This window comes from Entelurus aequoreus, linkage group LG09 (genome assembly GCF_033978785.1).
Source record: "Entelurus aequoreus isolate RoL-2023_Sb linkage group LG09, RoL_Eaeq_v1.1, whole genome shotgun sequence".
In the NCBI taxonomy this organism is placed as follows: Eukaryota; Metazoa; Chordata; class Actinopteri; order Syngnathiformes; family Syngnathidae; genus Entelurus; species Entelurus aequoreus.
In genome coordinates this window covers 19,169,929-19,184,011 of record NC_084739.1, presented here as the reverse complement: position 1 = coordinate 19,184,011, position 14,083 = coordinate 19,169,929, and the positions used below count along the sequence as shown (strand labels likewise).

Genomic DNA, 14,083 nt, shown 5'->3' with positions numbered 1-14,083 from the left:
GTTTGTGGAATTACATTAACGGCCATCCAAACCGACAATGTGTAAACACCACTTTACACTTGATAGTTGTTCTTTGTCGTCTCTTGCGGGAAATGACAATGTCAGATCTTTGTTCAGGGCGGAGAAGCTCTGTGTAAATTAGTAATGTCACAAAAGTTTGAACTATTCATTAGAGAATTTGTATTTGGACAAATAGGCAGCAGGCTGCATACAAATGGCACGGGTATGTAATTTCACACTTAAGGGTCGGGCAGGCACTCCAGAGACACACATTTCGACATATCAGCAATTCAGAAGTCTGGTTTATGTGATGACCACTTTTTTTAGGTGTTTCATATTTTTCAAAATATATTTACAAAACACTTTATATTGACAAAATATAGCATATGTTAGTTGGAAGGTTGAATTTGGAAATTTTTTTCGGTATGCGCTGTCTAGTTTTCCAAGTTCACTAATTCTGTTGCATCAATGACTAAAACACCTCTTTTGTTTTTCCATCTCAGTTCCATGATAAAATCGACCCCATGCTAGAAACTCTGGAGCGGATTGCAGAGCGCCTGCGCCAGCCTCCTTCCATCTCGGTGGAGGTGGAAAAAATCAAGGAGCAGATAACGGAGAATAAATGTGTCAGCATGGACCTGGAGAAACTGCAGCCTTCCTTTGAGACCCTGAAACAACGAGGTCAAGAGATGATTGCACGGTCAGAAGGTGCAGACCGGGACTTATCTGCCAAAGGTGTGATACTATAATCATACTGTTTATTTGTAAAACCTCCCTTACGTTGTCACGTTTTGCCTTTTCATTGATTGTCTCTCCCCCCCCACCCACACAAGTTGTACAAGACAAATTGGACCAGATGGTCTTCCTGTGGACCGACATCCAAGCCTTGTTGGAGGAGCGGGAGGCCAAGCTCTTGGACGTGATGGACCTTGCTGAAAGGTTCTGGTTTGATCACTGCGCTTTGATCGTCACCATCAAGGACAGCCAGGACCTGCTGAGAGAACTGGAGGAGCCTGGAGTAGATCCCTCGGTTGTCAAGCAGCAGCAGGAGTTTGCAGAGGTAGAGTTGTGAGATAAATGAGAACAAGAAAGCTTTTTGCAGGTTTAATACACCCTTTTTATCGCTGCAGGGATTTAAGGAGGAGATTGATGGGCTTCAAGAGGAACTAGATTCAGTTCGAAACCAGGGAGGTGAGCTCATGACTGCCTGTGGAGAACCTGACAAACCTGTTATAAGGAAAAGTATTGATGAGGTGACAAATTCCCTTCAAAATCCCCTTTTACATTATAAACGTGTGGAACTCATGTGACTCATGTAAAATGAATGATACCTTTAGGTGAACTCAGCATGGGAAAATCTCGATAAGACATGGAAAGAGCGAGTTGAGAGGCTGGAGGAGGCCATGCAGGCTGCGGTGCAATTCCAGGATGGCCTGCAGGTGTGTTGATTGATAGTCTATAAAACCATAAACTGAAAGAACAATATCAATTACAAAACATCCCATCTGGTTACATTGAAATTACAAATGTAGATTTTTGTGTGCAAAACACACACAGCAGATTTATATTTTGTGTTCATAAAAGTACCTGTATTTGAAGGGGACAAGTCAATTACTGTATTTTCAGGACTATAGAGCAACACCCACTAAGACGCACCCACTAAATTTTAGAAAAACATTTTTCCCCCATATATTAGCCACACCGGGCTATAAGCCGCGGATACATACAGTACGTTGTGAAATAAGTTATTTACACAGAAAGATTATGTAAATGTTTATTTATATGCCTTAATTGTTTCCAAACGGTGCCTGTAACACAGCAGTAAAACGGCTGATCAAACAAAACAGAAGTCATTATCAAGGACACACTTGCTGCGAAAGCTAGCGCTCCAATCAGATAAACAAACTCAATAACTCCACAGGGACATTTTGGTGAATTTGCTAAGGAATTAGTAAAAATGAAACGATACACAAAGAAGGCCATTGTAAATAAATAATCTTAACATAGGCACTTGTATACATGTTAGCATATTAGCTAATGCTAACGACGCTAGCTTCATTACATTATGATAGCAGGTACAAATATGCACAAAAAAACTCCTACAGACGTTGCTTGGAGTGATGGACGGTTATAATTCCGGTTCAAGGCCTCAAAACAGGAAGTACATTTTCAACCCACAATACCTGCAGTGAACAAACTCGTCCAAAAGATGGCACCAGCTGGAGCACAAACAATAACACCATTGCAATGTCTGTGCTTGGGTTTAGTGAAAACTATTTAATACAAAACATTATGGCTGTTAGCAAATAAAAATCCATAAATTAGCCGCACCATTTATAGTCCGTAATTTATTGAGTTCAAACTGAAATCAAAACATGCCCAGCCGTTTGCAACCTCTGTAGTTTGCGAAGATTAATATCTGTCCTTGTTTTTGTGCAAACTGATAGAAATCCATTTTTCTAGCTTTGAGAGTTAATACACACAAAGAAGCAGACGGTTTTCAAGGCCTTTGCTTGAAACCACAGGTTACAAAGCCATTTATCACTGTCTGCTGCACTGATGCAACTATTTTATGAGGGTCCGATTAATTGCAAAACCACCCATGCTGCTCTGCTATATTTGGATCAAAGTGCCCCCCGCATAAATTTAGTGTTCCTCCACACCACCGCTTTAAAATGACGAATCATAAAAACATTTTACATTCCTCTAAAATGATAGCATGGGGTTAATTTTTTCATTTTTAATTGTGTTTCAGGATGTTTTTTCATATGCATTTGTTTCTAAACATTAAGTAAATGGTGCTTTATGTAAAATGCTACATTTGTGCAAAACTTGTCTTCCTGTAACAATGAGCGCTTTTGCCTTGCACACAGGGCATGTTTGACTGGGTGGATATCCTGGACAGCAAACTGGACTCCATGTCACCTGTGGGCACAGACCTGGAAACTGTCAAGCAGCAGATTGTCGAGCTCAAGGTACATCCATATTAAACATGGGCAGATAACCACAATCAATTTGTTTTTGTCTGTCTCCATGACATTGTTGTTTGCTCTTATTCTCTAATTATAGTCATGGTCTTTATTTCTTATTTATTTTGATTTTGTAGACCACGCACCCGGGAACTATAGGAGACCCTTGGGTTAATTGAATGGAAGCGTTTGTGAATTATTGAAAATGTATATTTCAATTGGGGAGGTAAAAAATTACAAGTTAACTCATGTGATTAATCACAAAAAAATTAATTACGTATGAATAAAGATTACTTTTTTTGGACCGCACATGCTCCTTTAACTGTGAATGGTTACCCGGTGTGCTTGCTGTCAAATTTAGCTCCAAAATACACTTAGACCAGTGGTTCTTAACCTGGGTTCGATCGAACCCTAGGGGTTCGGTGAGTCGGCCTCAGGGGTTCGGCGGAGCCTCCGCCACGGAGGTAAGGACACATCCGACTTATCGTGTAAATAAAAACTTCTCCCTATCAGCGTATTATGGATACCCCCAAACAATGTTCCCTCTAATTTTCCATCTGATTTGCAGGTTTTTTGATTGATTGATTGAAACTTTTACCAGCAGATTGCAAAGGAAGAGAATACACAGTACAGTTAACACAGTACAGTACATATTCCGTACAATTGACCACTAAAGGGTAACACCCGAATAAGTTTTTCAACTTGTTTAAGTCGGGGTCCATGTTAATCAATTCATGGTAAGGTGTGTAATTTGTTGTGAGTTCATGCACTGTGTTGGTTTTGTTCTTTGAACAAGGTGATGTTCATGCATTTTCTTGAATTTGCAACAAAAATAAATAAATATATTTTTCACTAAAGAAGGGTTCGGTGAATGCGCATATGAAACTGATGGGGTTCGGTACCTCCAACAAGGTTAAGAACCACTCACTTAGACGGTACCCTTGATAAAACTGCTAGCACGTTTTGAACAAATAAATTACGTGCATTCGAGTAATAACCTGTGATTAACCATGATAAATCCAAATTCAAATGTGTGACTAATTTGATTAAAAAATATACTAATTTGACGGAATTAATTGCAATGTGACTTTTTCTTCTGTGTGTTAGGAGTTCAAAGTGGAGGCGTACCATCTTCAGATTGAGATGGAGCGTCTGAACCACCAGGCGGGCCTCCTACTGAAGAAGGTGAAGGAGGAGGCAGATCGCTGCACCATCCAGGAGCCAATGTCCGAGCTCAAGATGCTCTGGAGTAACCTGGATGAGAAGATTATCAGCCGACAGGTACAAACACAATATTTCAAAGTCTTGTCTCTTTGGCTGTGCATCATCCTAATATGTTTTCTGTATACTTCAGCATAAACTGGAGGGAGGCCTTCTTGCCCTGGGCCAGTTCCAGCATGCACTGGACGAGCTGCTGGCCTGGATGAGCCACACTGAGGATATGCTTAATGAGCAGAGAAAGACTGGTGGAGACCCCAAAGCCATTGAGATCGAACTGGCCAAGCATCATGTAAGAGTAGTCCTTTTTTACTGCTGTTAATGACTATACAGTAATACTGTCTGTATGTAGGTGTTGATTCCCCACCTGTGGTATCTCCTCAGGTCCTCCAAATTGATGTATTGGCTCACAAATCGACAGTCGAGACGGTGAACAAAGCAGGCAATGAGCTGGTACAATCAAGCGCAGGAGAGGAAGCCTCTTGTCTCAGTAGCAAACTGGAAAACCTCAACCAGCGCTGGAAAGCCATCCTGAAAAAGACGGAACAGATGAAGCACCAGTTGGAAAGTGCTCTTGTGCAGGTATATAAAAAAGATATGATAGACAAGCTTGATCTTTTTATTAGATGGAGAGGTATTCATCTCGCATCCAGATTAAGGTATAGCTGGGTTGCAATCACGTGACCTCGAGGCACATCCGGGCATTTCCGGGTTCCAGGCGATGTTCTAGAGTCCCCTTAGGTTACTGTTTATTTATCGGAATCAGTGCAGATTTGGGCGTATTTTGAAAGGTTTAGAGGCAAATATATGCGCGATTAAAAAAAACATTTTAAATGGCATGGAGTAGATTTTTACACTTTTAAGAAAAATATATTTTTTAATGATTTAAACCATTTATCATCTGCAAGACGTTACTGCCCCCTACAACCTCAGTTCATTTGACACATACGGTATTTAGAGAAGAAAAGATTAAAGGCACATCATGTCTTCACATCTGAGGGGTCCAGAAATCAAACATTAATCCGTGAAAGACACAGTTGGATTTATTCGTGCAGAGCTGAGTAACGCATTTGATTGACATCACGAGTGCCGTGCTGCTGTGATCGTGACGCTAATGAGAAAAATGATACGTTTGTTTGCAGTTGATTTCCTGCAACACATATTAGTCTCATCTACAATTAATGTCTGCAGTTGTTTTTATAATGTGAAGTTCATGTTTTCTCACTATTGCTAGCGATATCAAGATTCAGTATATGCTGCTGAGCAAGATATTTATTCATCTCGTTTATTAATACTGTTAAGGATATTTTCTTGATGCTAACAAATATCACTAAAGACGCTATAATGTGATCATCTGTGTCAAAAAAAAGCTCTTGGCTTTCCTGCACAACAACAACAACTAAGCTTTTAGTTTCTGTTATGAAAATGGGCCACGAAAATATGTGGGATTGGACCAACAATCACAATATTTATTACTAGGATCTCTTGTCCTTTCTTTATGTTTAGTTCTGCTATCAAACACTACTCATATAGTAGAGAATAAACTGTATTGCCTCTCAGAAAGTTTCTCAAACACATCAAATGTTCAAACAAACATTTTACAAAGCGATCGCTGCAGACACGAGTGGTTTGATTGTATTCCACAAGATGACAGAAGTGATATTTGTAAGAGCCATTTCCTTCGACGCACTTTTGTTTTTTCCTGACTTTATTACCTTTATGAGCCACTTTTTTTGGGACTCCATGAAAGCTGTTTCCTATCTCTCTATTTGAACAACTGGAACACCCAAGAACAGAACAGCAATACAGCATTTTCTGATCAAACTCTACAGTCACTTGTTTTAATGCTATGCTTTAGCTGCTTGACCATTTTGTCAATTAGGCCGCGAAGAAGAAAAACTATTGTGATGCCGTATGCAACCCAGCTATACTCAAATGTGTGAAGTAAAGTAAAAGTAAATTGCTTTTAACCTAGTATTTCAGTTCTGTAAATGCATCAAAGTATATCATAGCAATCCCCTGCTACCATAATAAAGGCTATGGCATGAAATGACATCAGACCAATAAACAGTAATTTTAACTCTCAATAAGTGCTATGATCTTCCAGGAATGTCATTACATTATGACTTGTTTTCCTATTAATGAGCTCACCTTGGACTTTTGGGAAGAAAAGGTCCATTATATCATAATCCATGTATGCTTAATCAGGCATACAATGTGGTGTTTTGTTTATACTTTTTTGGAATGGAAACATATATTATTGGTGTGACTGTTTGGCTGACTCAATATGTGCAGAAATGGTCTTAATCAACGCCGCTCAACATGTTCACATGTGCAACTAAATATGTCAAAGCCTCTTTTCTAGAGAAATGAATGAATCCAAGAAACAGGAACCACTCCCCTTGGAGCCTCCAAACAATGAGAATGTGTGTGTCTGTGTGTGTGACACCTTTTGTCTGACTCAGCTGGTATTGTGCTGCAGGCCCAGGGTTTCCATGGTGAGGTGGACGATTTGCTGCAATGGCTGAAAGACACAGAACGTCAGCTGTTGGCATCAAAGGCTGTAGGAGGCTTACCAGACACGGCCCGCGAGCAGCTTAACGCCCATCTGGTACGTGTTTAACAATGCGAGACGGTGCACACGTGCAGATGGTAGGGTTGTGAGGAGACGGGCCGTGTCTTCTCTGGGTTTTTTTTTTTTTTTTTTGCTGAAGTGTGGAAATTAAATCACATGTGTTTGGTTGCCCCTGCACAACATGACTCTAGACTGACTATAGGAACGTTTTCCACCCATTGGTCTTTTACTTCTTTCACTGCAAGGAAATTAAGATTACTTATCAAAGTAGAAACCTTCTGTTTAAATGTTTGTAGGAACATTCCCAAACACGAATATATATTTTTAACTGTTGCCCCATGTCACCTCGCAGGAGTTGTGTTCTGCCTTCGAGGTAAAGGAGGAGCTGTACCAGGAGCTGTTGGCCAAAGGTCAACAGCTGCTCACCCTGACCCCTGAGGGTCCTGACAGCAATGCAGAGCAGGACCTCGCCAACCTGAAGGACAAGTGGGAAGCAGCAGAGGCCAAAGTTGCTGAAAGGAAGGTATGGATCCCTCACTGTGTTCTTTTTTATACACACAAATGAATGACAAAACATTTTTCGCATCAATTGTAATGTTCTAAAGGGAAAATAAATAGAGTGGCAAAATAATACATAAAGCAGACTGGCATATATAGCATGAAATAAGGGTAATAATTAATAAAATTATGCAATCAAAGAAAAACATGTTTTGGAGATACAATATGGAATGTTTTCAAATTTTAGTCATGATAGCAAATGAATATACTGTATAAATATTTAGCATTTGTATGTTGTTAAATAACAATACATTGTCTAGGGATGTGAATCTTACAACAACTCATGATTCAACTTATACGATTCTAAATCGATCCTCGATTCAAACTGATTTGTACAATACTTTATTTGGTATACAAATTATGATAAAACATTTTCAAAACAGGTTACCAAAGCTCTTCCTGGCTGCTGACGTATACGTGCAGAGAGTTAGTCTGAAAATGGGCAAAAAAAAAAACATTTTTAAAAATCGATTTCTCAAAATTGTGAATCAATTTAGAATCAGAATAAATAAGAATTATGAATCGGATGTAAAACAAGTTTTTTGCAGCACCCCTGATATTGTCATATTATTTTATGGCAATAGTATTACCTCATTGTTTATATGATTACTACCTTTTTCTATATTATTTTTTAAATATTATTCAGCTGCTGAGTGTGTGAAATTACCATGTGTTCATTAAGAAACTGGAACATGCTTTATACAGTAACTATTTTGATAACAATAATTAGAGGATGAACAATTATTGCTCTTCTTATTTTTGACATTATCATTATAAAAATGACCAATAAAAGAATTAAACATGTTTTTTTTGCATATTCTTCCTTTTTTGCTGAAAATATACGGATAGATAAACCCTACCCTTTAATAAGTGTCTCTCTCTCTAGCTCGCGACAAATATGGCCTGGCCTCTCTCTGAAACGCTCTGCTTCCTCTTTGCTTTGGTCCCGTTCCCAGAATCACATTGCCTGCTGCAGCCTAACAAAGCGTTCTAATAATATAATAAAGAACTGACAACTTTTAGCACTCCTTCTGACACATGAGGGAGATGCAGCATAAAAAAACATCAGGTTGGTAATGTCGTTAGTAGAGCCAAGTGGTCCAACAGATGTTTTTCCCCTCATCTAATTAAAAATCCATCAGTCAGAATCGGCCTCACCATTGGCCCCTACAGAGATATTAACGTCCTTGTTAGACAGAGCTTGCATTTGCCATGAGGGTCCATGTCTATGTTGAATGAAAGGATGCTGGTTTATTTCACAGCAGGTATGTGGACCATGACTATGTTTTATGTCCACAGGTGAAACTGGAGGAGGCCTTGACGATGGCAACCGATTTCCACAACTCTCTGCAGGATTTCATCAACTGGCTGACCCAGGCAGAGCAGACGCTCAACATGGTGACGCCCGCCTCGCTCATTCTGGAAACCATCCTGTTTCAAATTGATGAACATAAGGTAGTGAATACATTTAATTAAATGCAGTTAGAACTATTTTGTGTGTGTTGTTGCTGAATGCTATTGTATAAATCAGGGGTCCCCAACATTTTTCCACCAGGGACCGGTTTAATGTATGCATTATTTTCACGGATCGGCTTTCTACATGGGGCAGATAAAAACAGCAAAAGAATTTGCCTTTGGCTACAATCTGAAAGTTAAGTCGGAGAAAATGCGGTAGGTTATACATTAACTAGATGAGGCAATTCCTGAAGGAATTGCATGGGAATGCTCCAATGTTGACAGAATGAAGTATGAATGTAAGAATAGTTTGAATGTTGGAATGTTTTGAATGTTGAAGCATTTGAATTTCCAGGAATGCCGGAATTTGGTTTGGAACTTGGGAAATACTTAGTTTGAATGTCCAGGATGAGTGGAATATGTTGAAGGTGGAATGGTTTGAATAGGTTGAAAAATTTTGGAATTGTGGAAGTGTGAAAAATGGATAATTCATTTGGAATGGAGAAAATGTCCCAAAAAACTGAGAATTCTTTGAAACCCGGGAATTTTTGTTTACAGTTTTTGCAAGGGAACACACAATTCTTGAACAGGCTGAATATTTTGGAGTTGGAACGGTTTGAGTGGGAGTTGTGGAACTTTGAAAAATGTCCCATTCTTTTTAATGGGAATTTCATGGAAATTTCGAGATTTCGGGAAAAGAGGGAATTTTTTGGAAAATGCAAAAAAATTTGAATGTTCTGAATGAGTTGAAATGGTTGGTGTTGTAATTTTTCAAATCGGTCGTGAAATGTTGAAGTAGTAACATTTTTAATTGAGAAATGGTAACTAAGGAATTCCTGGAATTTCGGGAAAACCGGGAATTTTTCCATTTCAAAAAACAATTTTGTTTTTTGCCCTGATTAAAAGGGATTTTTTGACGGTGGAAGGGTTGAAATGGGTTGAAAAATGTGGAAGGAGTAGTCGCCAGAAAAAAGGGTCAAAAAAGGGTTTGAAAAATTTTAAATTTTGAACTTGAAAAAATGATAGTTTCAATGTCCAGGATGTCTGGAATATGTTTAAGGTATAATGGTTTGAATCGGTTGAAAAATGTGGAAATGGTGGAAGTTTGAATAATGGCCAATTAATTTTGAACGAGAAAAATGTCCCGGAAAACCTGGAATTCTGGGAAATCTGGGAATTTGTCAAGGGAAAACCCGCGATTGGAATGGTTTGAATCGGATGAAAAAAGTGGAAGGTAGAGCACGCCAAAATCTGGAGAAGAAAAAGAAGAAGAAGCTGAATAAAAAATAAATGAATTTTGGTGTAGAAAACCATATTAATTGTGTGAATACTTTGGAGCATTCACAGAATTAATGTTGCTGTGCGTCATGGACCGGCGCCGGTCCCCGGTGGTTGGGGACTACTGGTATAAATGATCATTTCCCTAATTCACCTACTAATAGAGTCTTGTCTCTTGTCTCACGTCTTCAGATGTTTGTGACTGAGGTCAACTCCCACAGGGATCACATCATCGAGCTGGACAAGTCAGGCACTCATTTGAAGTACTTCAGCCAGAAACAGGATGTGGTTCTGATTAAGAACCTGCTGCTCAGCGTGCAAGGTCGCTGGGAGAAGCTGGTGCAGCGCTCTGTGGAGCGAGGGCGTGTGCTCGACGACGCCAGGAAGAGAGCCAAACAGGTACTTGCAGTCATTCCAGGTCACATGAGTGTGTTCATGTTTGTTATGGACACACATGATTGTGGTGGATTTTACTGATAATTAGTTCAATGGGATTTGTTTATACCTGTCACATTTTTATATCAACATACGGGACATTTCCTGTGAAAATAAGGGACTTTTATCGGCTTTTTATTATAAACGAGGGAGCAAATTTATTGTTGTACTAATACTAAAACAAATAATGACAAGAAAGTGTGGATCAGGAAGAAATTCTATATTTTCAGATACCAATTTTACCAAAAAATATTCCTCAAAACACCACCTGTGGTAAAAAAAATTTTTTGTAATTATATTTTATATGCAGTACTGCAGTACCTCAATTTACAAGCTTAATTTGTTCTGTGACGGAGTTCTGAACTCAAAACACTAAAATCAACATTTCCCAGTGAAATGAATTAACATAAATTGTATCTGTGCTTGCTCCCCCCACAAAAACAGCACCAGTTTTTTGGGGGGGCATGTAACATGCTTTTTTAAAAACTATTTTTTACCGCTAGCTATTGTTACCATATCTGAGTTATTGTGTAGCAATATGGGGTAATAAGTACAAATGTGCGCTCCATTCACTAAAGATGTTACAAAAATGATCAGTAGAATAATACATAATGTTGGATACAGAGACCATACAAACACTTTATTTATCAAATCCAAAATATTACAATTCAATGATTTGGTGCATTTGGAAACAGCTAAAATTATTCGCAAAGCAAACTATAACCTGCTACTCAAGAAAGTACATCAATTAAGAAAAGAGAAAAAATATAACTTTAGAGAAAAAATAAAAATACCATTTGAAACACTTTTATGTACGTACAAAACTTATAGCATATCAGTATGTGGAACTAAATTATAGAATGGATTAAGCAAATAACAATGTACTAATATGATCCAGTTTAAGAGGCTATTCAAACTGCAAGTGTTTACAAAGTACAAGGAAGAAGAAATTTGATAAACATCTTGATCTTTATTTAAATGAGTTATTAGTCTCATATGTGAATTGTGGTATTTATAAAGCATTGATTTAAACTGTGTTACAATTTGAGAATAAGGAATGAATACATGTATTGGAAGTTGTTATGAAGTCGAAAGGGGTAGGATTAAATAAGCTTTGCTTCGTCCAACTCCTTTTTGGACATGTTGTAATGACAAATGAAAATATGTAATATGTGATGTAACATGCTGATATTGTATACATGTTTGAAATAAACAAAAACAGATAAGATATTTTGTATACAAACAATACAATAGAACGTACTACGAACAACTACAGTAGTTTTATGAATTAATGTAATAATAATGTACAGTATCTACCGTGGAGAGTGGATTTTATCTCCTTCCAGCTGCTTCTCCATCCAACACAACATCAGCAGCTTTTCCATATTTTCATTGAAAAATGCCCACCGTTTAGTTAATACTTTGATGTCTCTGATGTCACTTTCTTCCTTCCCATGCTTGGAAAAACAACGTTATGTCCATCTCTAGCTAATCTAGCTAAACCCAGATGTTTTGGTTGGATCTTACGGGATTCTCTGTGACAAGTGTCACCAGTGTCTGTAATATTTGAGAGTTATTTCAGTTTTCATTCTTTGTGCTCGAAAGGCTGATCTGGTCATTTTGTTAAACTGGTCCTTTTGTACTCTCTTTACGGACTTTCCAAGAAGTGTGGTGCTAACTGTGCTCTTCTTCTTTGTCCTTCATCAGTTCCATGACAACTGGAATAAACTGGTGGAATGGTTGGACGAATGTGAGAAGACGCTGGACTCTGAGGTGGAAATCGCCAACGAACCAGACAAAATCAAGAAACAGCTGTCGCAACACAAGGTGAGCAGTAACGCTGTTGGTCTTTTATTGGTATAGAAAAAAACAACAATATTCAGACATGTAAATAATGACGCAGCTGTTTAACAAACCAAAATTGTGTGTGCTTTGACTCAGAATGAATGAATGAACAACCCCCCACAAAAAAAAAGCCTATTCAGATGAATTACAGTATAGTGCATACATTAGTCATGCTTTTGATTGCATCGCAGGCTACCTAATCCTCTCTGCAGTTGTATGAGGGCAGATTGTGTTAATCCTGTCATAATACCGGGATAGAGCAAATGTATTTGGGCTGGCCATGCTTTGGGATACTTTTAATCTCTTTGGAGCTGTGGCTCTTGAGTTTTGACCCATTTTGTGTTTCCCATGCAGAATGCCATGTTCCTTATCACAACACACACACACACACACACACACACACACACACACACACACACACACACACACACACACACACACACACACACACACACACACACACACACACACACACACACACACACACACACACACAGATTAATATACTGTAGGTTTTGAGATGCAGTTTGTATTAAGAAGAAAATCTTCTCCGAAGCCCCGCTTTAACCCAAAGCATGTATAGTTAGTTAGCAGGCTAGATAGATATCAATAAAATAGAAAAATACCTCAAATTGTTCTCTTTCTCAGTATTGATTTTCTCATTTACAGGAGTTCCAGAAGGCTTTGGGCAGTAAGCACTCAGTGTATGACACCACCACACGAACCGGTCGAGCACTCAAGGACAAAACCTCGCTTCAGGATGATAATCAGAAACTGGACGACATGCTGAGCGAGCTGAGAGACAAATGGGACACTGTTTGTGGCAAGTCCATAGAGAGGTAAGGATCAGGTTTCTCTTCTTTCACTTCTCATTTATTTATTGTTGCACCTCTTCCATTTGTAGTAGGGTTGTCCTGATACCAATATTTTGATACTGGTGCCCAAATGTAATTCGATACTTTGGTGACCCCAAAAGATTTCCCTATTGGCTTCATTTTAACAAAAAATATTACAATACGTTAAACATGTGTTTCTTATTACACTCAAATAATAATTGTAGAAGAATCAAATAAAAATTAAAAGGCATTGAACACGTTGGGCCTTTCTTATTGCACTCAAAAAACAATTGACAATTTTACCTATTACATATAGCCTATCATAAGCTCTAGAATTAGGTTAGAAGAAAAAAGAAAGTTTGATTGACATTGTATTAAATGCTTCATGATTTATGGTTTCCACTTCTGGTCTGTGCTTTCAGACAAAAAAAAATATTAGTAAATACTAAAAACAATACTATGGCTAAGTCTACAAAGATAACACATCTAGCAGGTACGACACAAATTGTTAAAAATAAGACACCAATTGTAGGAATGTGTTACAAAATTCAGTCATTTTACTTGCATTAGTTTACACTACGTGGGCGGTTTTGACGACGCAAATAATTGGCAACAAGCTAACCAAATGCGTGCGCTTCTGTCTACGTATCTATAAGTGCACAACAGGGGAGGTCAACTACTTTAGCTGTTGCTCTTTAAACTACTTGTGCAGGTCTAAATGCTTGTTATTTAAATGCTTACCTCAGTTGGAAGCAAAAATGTTAATACAATGTTAATGCAAAGCATGTTTTAAAGCAGAGCTTGCAGCGCTTGCGGTGCTTCCATGTTTAAAGCTTCACATTTATCGTTCGTTTTGAAGGCCAATTACCTCCATATTGCCCTTCATGCACTTTCTTTATTAACCAGTAGAATTG

At 38.3% G+C, this 14,083-nt stretch overlaps 1 protein-coding gene and 1 long non-coding RNA gene across 9 annotated transcripts in view; one reads left to right on the top strand and one right to left on the bottom strand.

The window, feature by feature from the left end:
* Positions 1 to 14,083, bottom strand: part of LOC133657233 (uncharacterized) — a 972,718-nt gene that overhangs the window by 414,912 nt on the left and 543,723 nt on the right. The window lies entirely within an intron of this gene.
* Positions 1 to 14,083, top strand: part of dst (dystonin) — a 235,001-nt gene that overhangs the window by 196,950 nt on the left and 23,968 nt on the right. For all 8 annotated transcript variants that reach the window (XM_062058283.1, XM_062058282.1, XM_062058281.1 and 5 more), the window contains 14 exons: positions 504 to 735; positions 834 to 1,060; positions 1,131 to 1,253; positions 1,338 to 1,439; positions 2,874 to 2,975; positions 4,077 to 4,250; positions 4,324 to 4,479; positions 4,572 to 4,769; positions 6,670 to 6,798; positions 7,115 to 7,285; positions 8,620 to 8,775; positions 10,246 to 10,452; positions 12,196 to 12,315; positions 13,003 to 13,172. In XM_062058283.1, coding sequence (XP_061914267.1) covers positions 504 to 735; positions 834 to 1,060; positions 1,131 to 1,253; positions 1,338 to 1,439; positions 2,874 to 2,975; positions 4,077 to 4,250; positions 4,324 to 4,479; positions 4,572 to 4,769; positions 6,670 to 6,798; positions 7,115 to 7,285; positions 8,620 to 8,775; positions 10,246 to 10,452; positions 12,196 to 12,315; positions 13,003 to 13,172 — 2,267 coding nt within the window. The remainder of the gene's footprint in view (positions 1 to 503; positions 736 to 833; positions 1,061 to 1,130; positions 1,254 to 1,337; positions 1,440 to 2,873; positions 2,976 to 4,076; positions 4,251 to 4,323; positions 4,480 to 4,571; positions 4,770 to 6,669; positions 6,799 to 7,114; positions 7,286 to 8,619; positions 8,776 to 10,245; positions 10,453 to 12,195; positions 12,316 to 13,002; positions 13,173 to 14,083) is intronic.